This window comes from Martes martes (assembly GCF_963455335.1).
Source record: "Martes martes genome assembly, chromosome: 5".
NCBI classification, from domain to species: Eukaryota; Metazoa; Chordata; class Mammalia; order Carnivora; family Mustelidae; genus Martes; species Martes martes.
The window spans coordinates 98267888-98280592 of NC_137892.1; the positions used below are offsets into that span (position 1 = coordinate 98267888).

General features: G+C 39.6%; 1 protein-coding gene across 1 annotated transcript in view; it reads right to left on the reverse strand.

Moving 5' to 3' along the window:
- Positions 1-12705, reverse strand: part of ADAMTS19 (ADAM metallopeptidase with thrombospondin type 1 motif 19) — a 245365-nt gene that overhangs the window by 19381 nt on the left and 213279 nt on the right. The window contains exons 19-21 of the mRNA XM_080804588.1: positions 10505-10640; positions 4707-4911; positions 1854-2006 (exon numbers count right to left, since the gene is read on the reverse strand). Coding sequence (XP_080660714.1) covers positions 1854-2006; positions 4707-4911; positions 10505-10640 — 494 coding nt within the window. The remainder of the gene's footprint in view (positions 1-1853; positions 2007-4706; positions 4912-10504; positions 10641-12705) is intronic.

Sequence of the window (12705 nt, forward strand, 5' to 3'; positions counted from 1 at the left end):
TTTTTTATAGGTAACTAGAGGTTAACACTTGTGAGTTAAAATATTTCCTTTTTTTTTTTAAGACCCCATCTCCCTGAGATCTTGACCTGAACAAAAACCAAAAGTCAGACGCCTGACTGTCTGAGCTATCCAGCCACCCCTCACTATCCCTATTAATTAATAAAGTTTGAAAAGTAGAGCTCATCTATTCTAGAGGTTTTTAAACTTTTTCTTAGAAAAAGAACTGTTATACTTAAGGAAAACACCTCAAATTTCACTAGCCAAAATAAATAAATGTGGAGTGACTACAGTCAGAAGAAAGTAATGGGTGGTCTTCCCCACATCCCTCCAACTAGGACTTTCATTCCCTTGCCCTATTTTATACCTTCGGTGCTGAAGGAAGAGTTAATATACACATAACTTGAAAACAACAGTGTTATCTATTTTCCTTAATTCACTCATAGGGAAACAAAGATACAAAGGTATTCAATAGCTTGACCGATTGGTCCATCTGTGTAATGAGGGAGTCCAAACTATGCCCTTCCTGTCTTGACTTCCAAGCCACGGTCTTGCCCCTATCATCCCACTGTATTTCCCTCTTTTAGAATTAGGAAAATGTTAACCCTGAAAATAAAATAGTTTGTGGTTAATTAGGAATTCTCTTTCCCCTAAAAGTTGTTTCCTCTAAAGTGTGAGGTTTCCCTTCTGTGGTTCACCAGTTCAGAACTGCATGGACTCGGCTGGGTATTTCCTAATTCTGTAGGGAGGGATTGATTTACATTTTTTACAAATGCATCTTTTAAAGAGTCCCAATGAGAACTTTAAATGTTGTAGGTCTTTGAAGGGAGAATACAGATTATGAGAACATGTGATGCTAATATGCAAACATTTTTAGAGAGGAAAGGCACCAGTAATCACGAGAAAATAGATATTCAGTATCAGGAACTTCTTTTGGGGCAACATTACACAAACTGGTTAACCACAGTGCGTTACACATTGGGAAGACTTCTTCCAGAATGGCCTTTAGGATTCTTTATGAAAAGCCACCACACTCCTTAGCATGCCTCAGCGACTACCACTTGTTTCTTCATATATCAAATAAAGGGAAGGAAGAGAGGATTTATTATATCTCTTCTAAGCCTTAGAATTTTATAATTCCATGATAATAAGTACATAATATCACGGCTGGATGTGGCAAAGCACAGGGGATTATTTAATAAATACCTACATTTTTGAAGATGCATATTTGGGAGCTGTTTTCACCCCAAAATGATCAGAATTTTATCTCAAAACATAGGATTTATTAATACTTTATGTAGAATGAATATGGTTCACTTATATATGAGGCTGTACTTTATTCATAAATTTAAATATTACTATCATCACGAAATTAGTTTCCCTGCCATATGAATTGTGTCTACTTGATTTGAGCAAAGGACTTCAAGAATGCTGTTTCTTTCCATTTCTCCTATACACAACCACAAAATTGGTGGGAAAAAGAATGCCTTTTACATATTAAGGTAGAAATTGCCTCTGCTTGAGGCTGTCACTACCTCCTTTAGTTATATTTTCAATGTACTTATCTGATAGTATTCTGTCTATTAGATAAGCTTTATGCAAAAATATTCTGACAAAGAACGGTATCAATAAAAATTTACAACAGAATAACAATAGATAGTGTTTTTTGAGGCCTTCCTTTGTGTCAGTCGTCAGTGCTTTATACATTTTATCTTACTTGATCTTTAAAATGGTTTTATAGAGCTCATGATCAAAGACAGATAGGATGTGAAACTGGGAATGTAAGACTCCATCTCTCATGAGCTATACCTTTGCATAGATCCCCTAATATTGTGAATGTACAGAATTAGTCTCACCTTAGACCAGTCGCCCATTCGCCACACATAGCATTTCGAGTAATCCTCACAGTCCTCAGCCTCCCTGGGTCTGGTGGAGAGGACGCATTTCTTTCTAGGGTTAGTACACCTCACAGTCCGATGACGTACACCTTTCCCACACTTGACCGAACACTAGAAGATAACACCAGAGAGTCTGGATGAGGTTGGTGATTAGAGATATAGACCAATGGTTAAATTATGTTAAGTAATATTTCTAATCATCTCTCATAAACCTATCACTCAAATAAAGACCAGGTTAAAGAATAAAGAGGAGGAAAATGCCTGGCTACACCCAGGACCAGGATCCAGATGAAGCTTAGGGCACAGTGCTGGAGGTAATGAGTTTCAGGAACACAAGACCATTATTACACAGAGCAATATAACATATGATTGTTGATGAGAAACAAATAATACACAGTGATCAAAATGTAAAATACTAAACTTAATTGGCATCATATATGTACATATAGTTATAAAAGAAAATTCAAAAATGTATTTTTGCTAAGGTTTAGTCTGTTTTAGCCCTAAGAAATGTCTGTGGAAATGAAAAAATTTTTTTTTAGAGTGTCATTTCTCACAGACTCTTCTTAAAGTGAAAACAGAGAGAATCTTAGCAAAAGGAAAGTATTTCATTGCATAATTATATACCCCTAGAAATCATCGTTCTAAATGACTATATGCATTGTAAATATAATTCAGTTCAAAAATAGTTTAGTTCATTTCATAAATAATTGATGCCTGATTTACAATGGTGACATAACATATAAAGCACGTATGTATATTACACCTATTTTTTTCTAGGAGCAACTTAGCAGCTCATTTTCATTTATGCTCCTTTTTATGGAATATGTGTAAAGCTTCTCAGTTTTACAAAGGTTCACATCATGACTATCTGGACACAGGGACCAAAAATTGCATTGGGCGGGAGAAGGGAGAAGAGGAAAAGAGAAGGGAAGGGATAAAAGATATGGCAAAACTTGAAAATCCCATGAATAATTGTGTCTGAAAAAGGCCCAAAGCAAGAGTTGCAGCTGTACATTTAACAATAACATAGTTATGAATATTAATATGAATAATCATGTGAACTCCAACAGCTGTGTTCCTGAAAACCTGAGCATGGAACTAATGATATTTTAAATATGATAAATTTTGCTGAAATGAGTGATTGTCTCATTTATGTGTGTGTGTGCACGCATGTATGTGTGTGTATGAATATATTGAGTTTTAAAGTGGACTGCATGTGTAACTTAGCATTTTAATATTTATTTTTATTTTCTTGCAGTTGGAACTAACCCTGTTCCGTAAAGTCAAATTTTAAATTAAATTAAAAAACGAGAGATATTTTTTAATTGGTAGACTGCATTGAGGCGTACTATTGCTCCTACTTGCTGTCAAAAATCTGTATAGAATATTTCTGGCCTATTTCCTCCTAAAAAGTTTGCAAAAAATGTTATAGTTTGGCTGGAGGTGGGGTGTGTTCCTTTGCTAGTGTGAATCTTCTCTCCAGATCCAACTGATTGATTCTGATGTAAAGTTAGATACTACATTCATTGTCAAAAGTATACTTTGTCAATGAAAAACAATCTGTTAAACAACAAGGTATAGCCCAGAAAAGGAAGCCAATAGAAAGTCATGCTACTTGCTAATGTACTTTGGCGGGAGGGAGGGAGAGGTTGGGTTAATTGAAGAATTTTCCCAAACCTTATTACCCAAGCTACTTTATCCTTGTTTTCAAAAGACTGGCTACTCATTGTAACCTAGCATTTTCCACTTGTCAGTTTTACGTACTATCTTACAGTCTGAGATTAAGCATATGAATGATTCTGCTGTGTGTGTGCGTGCATGCATCTGCACATATGTGTGGGTGTGCAAGGATGTGTTTGTGTGTGTGTGTGTGTGTGTGTGTGTGTGCAGGTGGCCACCTGTTCACCTAAAATGCTTCAGAGCAGCTAGAATATCAAAGTAATAACTGGTGTTGATTATGATGCACAGATATACATCATGATAACAGAGAAGAAACATACAGTTGGGTGTGGAACACACCTGTACTTGGCACACAACACGTTAATGGGTATGCGGTGCAGTGAGTGGGCCAGCTCTGGGTTCAAACCTCACATCTCCCACTTAAAGACAGTGTTTTGGGTAAACTGTTGAACTTCTCTGGGCTCTATTATAAAACGGTGAAGCTACTAACCTTCTTGGATTGGTGACTAAACATAAATGATATCTTAAATAAGAAATAAAAACAGAGTCCTTGCTTACAGGAGATGATTGTTAAATATTAATGTCCTTTCTCCTTTCCCTTTTAAATGCTCAGATAGAGAGTGAATCAAATGTGTATTAACATTTCTGCCCACTAAAGAGTGTACTCATGATATATAAATGAAAAAGCAGCATTCTAAAATGTACATAAAATTTGTTCTTATGTTACAATATTGACTGAATTAAGAGTAAATAACTGTTTTTTTCTGTTTGCAAAATTATATGTAATGAGTATATTCCTTTATTTATTTTTCTAAAGATTTTATTTATTTATTTGAGAGGGAGAGAGAGAATACAGAGGGAGAGGGAGAAGCAGGCTCCCCGCTGAGCCAGCAGTCCTTAGTGGGACTCAAACCCAGGATCCTGAGATCATGAGCTGAGCCGCAGGCAGACGCTTAACTGACTGAACCACCCAGGTGCCCTGTATATGCCTTTTATTATCAGAAAAATTAAGAGATGGTATTGGACTGCTCTGCACAAAGATTCAGCATGCAACAGCCCATGACCTCAAATAAGTTGAGAGTCAGAGGACAGCGAGGACGTGGGAAGAGACGGGGGCACGCGCCGCACCTCAGACCACACGCCTGCCTCCCACACGGTCATGCAGTCCTGGCCCTCGCAGCGCTGGGCAGAGGCAGGCTTAGGTCCCGCACAGTCCCTCTCCCGGGCCCTGATCAGAGTCCCGTTGCTCAGTTGTTGGGTACAAGCCACTTGTCTGCTCTGCATGCCTTTTCCACAAGTCCGTGAACAGGGTGTCCATTCTGTCATCATCCATCTAAAAGTAAAGCAAGAACCACTGAAACTGGTTGAAAGATACCAATCCATTGTGTATCTTGTCATGTCTGGAGTCAAAATTTGCACAATGACTTTTACCTTGCGTTTTTTTCCTCCTTCTTTCTTTCTTTTTTAAATAGTTTTCTCTAAAACACATGTGTTTTCTCTCATTTTGAGTTCTCTGTATTTCAAATCCCTGTCTTAAAATCTCAAAGACTTAGATTTGGCCCGCGCCATACACCATGCTCTTCCTGTTACAGCTTTTCACACCGGCCACACTGAGAAACCCAGTAAGTACACAACTGCTAACACATAGAAGTTATTCCTGTTCTTGGTGTTTCAAGTCTCCACAATAATTCCAAGTATTAGCTGCTACGACTATCGTGGCCTTTTATGGAGAGGGAAACCAAAGCAAGGGGAGATTTTTAGCAACTTACCAAGGGTCACAAGGTTGTAGAGTCAGAAATTGCAAGGAGGCTATCGATGACCTCATCGTGAGACAAACAGAGATATGAGCAAGGTAACAGAGCCCTGTCCCTGAGAATGACCCTCTTACCTGGGGGAAGCAATCGTTAGTACATCAACAATGGCTTGCAACAAGATTCCTGGGTCTGGGCCATATCCTCCGGATAAAGCTACGGAAGCTTCCTCCGGCTGGCTTCTATGTAGTGGCCATGGAATCAAGACACTGGAGGCCAGTGACTAAACATGAAGCGACCTCATTTCAGAGGTCCTCAAGAACTCCAAATCTTTTTCTTGAATTTCACTGATTCAGTGATTCTGCCAATACATAGGCATTTTAACACCTAGATGGACATCCTTTCCTCAAACAATCCTCAGGGCAGTGGTACATATCTACGGACACTTTCATTTCTAATGAGTAGGGATATAGCCTAAGGACCACTAATTTAAACACCTCCCCAAATTTATTTATTTATTTTTAAATTTTTTTAGAAGATTTTATTTATTTATTCGACAGACAAAGATCACAAGTAGGCAGAGAGACAGGCAGAGAGAGGAGGAAGCAGGCTCCCTGCAGAGCAGAGAGCCTGATGCGGGGCTCGATCCCAGGACCCCGGGTTCATGACCTGAGCCAAAAGCAGAGGCCTTAACCCACTGAGCCACCCAGATGTCCCCCAAATTTATTTTGGGAGGAACCAAGGCCTGTGCCAGAAAACTGATTCATGAAATTTGTATGGTTCTTGTCAGTAAAACATTCTCTGCATTCCCCATTATTAGGTCAACCCTATAGCGGGGGAATCTAAATCCACCCCAAACTACCTGCACAATCCTATTTCAGCACAGTGCAGGGCAGTCAAAGTCCTGAGCTTAATTCTGGGTTCCTTACTAGCTGTGCACATTCACAGTACAATACTCACAGCTATGAAGTTTCCATCTTGTCCTTTGTAGAAGTGTTTATTATTATACACTCTGATATACAATAGAGACTCAGTATATAGTATACACTATGTATGTTACAGTATATTTTTTAGGTAATTTATACTAACTCATTTCTCTAGCTTCATCTCTCATTTGTTTGGAAAAGAAACCATATGCTCAGCTTGCTCCTCAAACTCTTTCTATTTTCACCACATGGTACCTGTTTAGGGAGTGTCACTGCCTGGATTCTTGACAGCCAGTTCCAAGACCCTTCCTCCATCCAAACCATAACAACTGCACTCTCCTTTACCCTCTGGCACCTGGCCTGTGGCTCTCACATAGCATTTGTTAGATATTCCCTAGGGAAGTGGAGGGATTCACATCCTCCCTACAAAATTTGCCCTTCTTCTCCTGATTAGTATATGGACTCTTTAAAGGCAGAGATCAATGTCTTATACTTCTTTGCATCCATAACACATTGCATACAATAGTTTGTCATTAAACATTTCTCAAATTGGTATTTGTGTCTATGTTTTACAGAAATAGGATCGATTTCTCAAATTTCCTTAAGCTCAAATGTTCCTGGCAATAATCCAAAGTTTGGAAAGTCACATCACATACAATCTAGTTTTCTCATCTGTACAATGGCTTAATTCTAAATGATTCTATGCTTCTATTTCTGAAAAGGAAAGAAAAATCCTGATAACATTTGCATTCCAGTATTTCCTCTAACAAAGTTCTTGTCTGCTGGGTCTATCAAGTATGATGCTGATCTACCATTTTGCTTGGGAGTCCCCTAGTGGATTTTTTTTTTTTTTAAAGATTTTATTTATTTATTTGCCAGAGAGAGAGAGAGCAAGAGGGTGAGCACAAGCAGCGAGAACAGCAGGCAGGGGCAGAAGCAGGCTCCCTGCTGAGCAAGGAGCCAGATGTGGGACTTGATGACCTGAGCTGGAGGCAGATGCTTAATGCACTGAGCCACCCAGGCATCCCTCCCCTAGTGGATTTTTCCTAAAGTATTTATCTTCCAAATTTATTTAGTTTCTGATTCATCTTTCTACATGAGGATACACAGGTTATAAGCACAATTTAAACCCATGTATGTACCTTTCCTTCCAATTATGGAGCCAAGAAGATACTACTGAAAAGAGAAGTATTTGCAATTTCATGGAATCTCATATTTTTTAAAATAAAATAAATTTTTAGAGATCCTCAGTATAACGATAAAAGTCACTTTTTCTTCTTTTTAAAAAAATCTTTATTTATTTATTTATTTATTTGAGAGAGAGAGAGAGCGAGAGAGCGAGTGAGCTTGTGCATACAAGCATGAGCCAGGGGGAGCAGGGCAGGAACAGGGAGATAGTCTCTAGTAGACTTAGAGCTGAGCATGGAGCCCAATATGGGGCTCCATCACATGGCCCTGAGATCATGACCTAAGCAGAAACCAAGAGTGGGACACTTACTCCACTGAGCCATCCAGGTGCCCCAAAAGTTACTTTTTCCATTCCTTGTGAAAGCTCCTCAAAAATAAGCATAGAATGTAAAACATATTCTAATAAAGCCCTTTGTATTTTAGAATTGATCTAATTTGGAATTATCCCATTTCCTTATCTTTAAGATTCCTTCTTCCAAAGCTATTTACTAGTGCATTGATATATTTTGTATTTGGCACATAGAGTTCCACCAGTCTACTTAATGAATTTTTCAATATATGTAAATGGAAGAAAGAATGTTTCTTGCTAGGGTGGGGAAAAAGAAGAGGCAGGAAAACTAAAGGTTATGCTATGCCAGTAAGTCACAGAAAGTTTTCCTCCATGACCCCTAATAATTGCTCATGTCCATTTCTTACTTTTCAGTATTTTGGTTAACCTCACTGACATTGCTTCTTGGTGGTTTGCAATATATTGACTTCTTTTCCAAGGGAAGGAAGATAATAATCTCCAACAAAAAAGACATCCAGTGTCCAGCTGCAAAAATTTCTCACTCAGAAATGTAGTGACCTTTTAAAACTATTCATTTTACCAAGTCATTAGCAATGCAGCTTCCGGCAAGATAGCTGAGGTCAGTGATGAACAATAAATGGTGTGTATTGTACATTCTGATCCTCTACAGACCAAGTTAGGAAGTGACAAATATGCTCTAGTCCTCAAATCCAACTCCTCCAGGATTCCTGATAAATCAGAAAAAGGCAATGCTCTTTCCTCCAAATGGAAAAATTATATGGTATATGAAACAAATGGTGTTTTGAAATATTTTAGCAAATTATTTAACACAAGATAAATTAGCATTTTAATATCAATTAAAAGAGATAAAGAAAAAGGTAATTCTTAGGAATGGTAAGAACAAAAATGATCCAGGTTCTTTAGCTGATGGGGCAAAGGCCAAAACCCTGCTTTTAAATCTGTCCAGCCCTGAACGGAAAGGAGTCAAAGACCTGACTGCAGGTGCCAATAATTCCTTACATCACTTTTCCTGTTGATTACTACATTGCCTGGGAAAAAAGCTTAATTAGTTCATTGACTTATGAAGTTACCCTGAAAAGCAGACAGCGAGGTAGGTGGACTGGGAATAACATCACTAATGCACATTTGCTAATGTGCTTTTATCTTTTTGAACATCCTTTCACATATCATTCTTCTGTCCTGTTCCTTAGAAGGACAGGGGGGTGGGGAGGGACAAGAATATTGGAGCAGGAATGCAAAGAAAAGAAAAAGTTGATAATCAGCTTTTGTCACCTTAAATACACCAAATCTATAGAAAAACAAGCCTTGGAATTTCAGCATTGGAGAGGAAGAAAGGATTTTCCAAATTCTTTTAAGCTCTCATTAACATAGCATGAGCTGGATCTGAAGGGCTTAAAAACTGAGTTTTGCAATAAGCCAGAAACAAAGGGAACTCAGGATCAGTGCTACATCAGAGATGGGGAAGGCAGAGGGGACCAGGAAGCCAGAAGAACCCAGCATTAGCCTGGATGACACTAATTCCCAAAGAGATTAAGACAGAAAGGTTTAAATATAGTTAATTAGCAACTTTGTTCCTTCTCCCTCTATACTTACTCACTGTGGTGGAGCATCAGGAAGAATATTCTATTAGTTACAGACCAGCACAAAGCTACAGATTCTTTGTACATCTGAGATGCAGGACAGGCAAAGCCACTGCAATTCCAAGGCAGGAGCCAGTGAGAGGGGAGCTCAATCTTTGTGCAGCTCCCTGGGAACTCACAACTACAGCTTTACTCACTGAACCTCAATAGATCTCTTGAGTGTCAAGACTCAACAGACGTCCCTACCCCTGGATTCCAGAGGAATCAATGCAGGCTCATACTCTTTTCATCATTCTATCTCTGAAAGCTTTTAGGACCTTTGACACTAGGGGTCAGTCCCACTGAAGCCCATTAATTTTTATATGAAGCACATGGATTTTCAAGGAGCCCTATGACGGGAACCACTCCAAACAGTCTTGCCACTAGCTCACTTCCAAATTAGACTCGGGTTCCTCATCTCTGTGGGTTACTAAGGCATAGTCTTCTTTCTACACCATTTTCAGCTGCTCAGCATCCCCGTCTTACTTCCTACTCAAGAGTTTCTTGCCTACTTTGTAATCTCATACTCACTGGGGAAGTCACAGGAGACCAAAACAGCTGACTGTTCTGTAACTAGGACCCAGCATGGGAATCCAGCGGACAGAGGTCAGGAATGGGGCAGTCAGACCAGGAGCTCTGGGAGAGAAAGTGAGGAGGCAGCCTGGGGAACCAGGAGGACGACACTGTCCCTGGTGTCCTGTGAGGGACTGGGTCCCAGCCAGTCCTGCTTTGGTTTATATCATCCTTGGCAAGTTCTAATACATCATTTCAGAGAACTGGAGAACAACTAGCTAAATTGAGCCCGTAACCAGATTTTTGAAGAAGTGACCAACAGATTATCACATAATTTTAATTATACCTCATCTGTCCCACTTAGTTGTTGTTTTCACACTGTGGAGAATACAATGAAAGTGGAGGGAAATCCTAGCTTGCCTTGCTGCTTTTATTCACTTTCCATTCAGGCAATGATCTGTCTTTCCTGGACCGTGCCTGTCTAAAACCCTGCATTTTGGTACATATTCCTTTGCACCGTCTTTAGGAAATAGTGAGTTTGTTAATATTTTGAGTATGTTTTGAACGCTAGTAACTGAGTGGCCACGTGGAGCTTTCACAGTGGGTGGGACACGGTTACCTTGTTTGGCACGGCTGCTCATGGCACTTGCGAATCTGCGGCTCAGGTTTGGTTAAGTATTTGCACTTCTTGCTGTCCACGATGCTGATGTTTTTGTTCATAATTTTTGTGCAAGACACCGTTGTCTTCCTTTCTCCTGCGAAGAGCAAAAAAACAAAACAAAACAAAACAAACACAAAAAGAAATTATAGGTCTTTATGTAAATGACTTAGAGGGTATGCATAGGCTTGTTGTAATTTTCAGACTTTGGAAGGAATTTTAAGTTAAATCAATGAAGATATTACTTATCATTTACATAAAAATGTATCTCTAGGCATAAGGAAGATAAATGGTTATTTTTTCCTCATTAGAAATTAAATGGCAGAGAATCTGGGCAGCTCAGTTGGTTGAGTGTCCGACTCTTTTTTTTTTTTTTTTTAAGATTTTACTTATTTATTTGACAGAGATCACAAGCAGGCAGAGAGGCAGGCAGAGAGAGAAGAAGGGAAGCAGACTCCCTGCTGAGCAGAAAGCCCAATGCCGGACTCGATCCCAGGACCCTAGGATCATAACCTGAGTGGAAGGCACAGGCTTTAACCCACTGAGCCACCCAGGCACCCCAAGTGTCCAACTCTTGATTTCAGGGTCATGATCTCAAGGTCCTGGGATCAAGGCCTTTGTCAGGCTCCGCACTCAGAAAAGAATCTGCTGGAGATTCTCTCATTCCCTCTCCCTCCGCCCCTCCCCCAGCTGGCACATGTGTGTGTGCTCGCTCCCTCTCTAATATAAACAAATAAATCTTAAAAAAAAATAAAAGAAATTAAATAACAAGTTTAATATTCCCAAGGGATTGTGACAGCATAAGTTGCCAAGACATTAATTAAATTTGTTAGTAAGGACTATGCCATCTTTTAGCATTAAGTGGTGCAAAGCTGTAATTTGCAACCTGTATGCCTTCATGAAAGCACATTCTAGAAATCCTCATTCCCTGTTTATTGTGACGTGCTCTAAGAAAAGCCATGGGACTCCTGGTATTTTTCACCAGATTTCAGAAAAATGGCTTTTCTACTTTGTTAGGATAAACTCTGATTACAGGAGGTAAAAATGACGACTTGCATGGTGTATTTATTTTTATCTGGGCGCTTTATGTACACTTACTTGACGAGATTTTTATCTTCCACCTAAAGAGCCTATTACACATGTGCTAATTCTCTTTCTCTACAAGAGTCTAAATATCTATATAAGATTTCATAATCTAATTTAACTGATTGTTTGACATTATGAAGTAATTAAATCAACTAACAATTTTAAAGCCAGTTGGGTCATGAAGGATTAGGAAAATAATCACAAGTCTTCTGGGTCTCTACTGCAAGGCCATTAGTTAGGGTCCGATGACTGTCATGCCGTGATAATTAGGAAGCTCAGAGCATTCATGCCGGTTGTGCCAAATATGACAGCCTGGGCTGGTAGCAGAGAGGTCACTCTGTCATTTAATTAACAGAGCGGGAAGGCTGGTGTCAAGAAAGAAGGAAAGAAAGAATGTAGAGAGAAAGCTACTTTGAATAAATTTTGAGTATCTTCTGCTCTGACCTGAATGGGTCAGAGAAAGAAGAAGCAACAGGGTGAAGAAGGCAGAAGAACAGGTATAGGTTTGGGGTCTTTCCTTCCTTTCCCGCTCAACAACACTGGAGCACAGTCCCACGACAATTTGTAGCCTACAAAAAAATGACTACCTCTCTCCTTTCTTTTTCCTCGCCGTGTGTGTGTGTGTGTGTGTGTGTAGTAACTAACAATTATAACTCCGGTTATTGCATACTATGTTACTGAAACCATTTAGTTTTATCTTCAGTTGTATCTCCTAGCACAGGCAGCACAATGTTGGCCAATTATGCCCTATCTGGAGAATTCCAGGTCTGGTGCAATGCAACTTATTCTATGGGAGCTCAACTGAGACAACAGAGTGCCAGGTAGGTAAAAGGTCTTTTCCCAGATTGGCAAAGAGAATGGAGGTGAATTGTAGGACTTTATGGCCAGTTGCTTACGTAAATGAACATCTCCACTTGGAACTCCTCTAAGCCTGCTCTGTGCACCCCACACGGTCAGGAAAGCTGATGGGAACTGGCAGAGAAGAGGCCACAATTCAAGCCTGGGGTAAATACTTAGGGGCTGCCCAGGTTCTTCCCTGGTCGGTCAAGAAGGGGAGGAGTGTGGCATTAAATTTA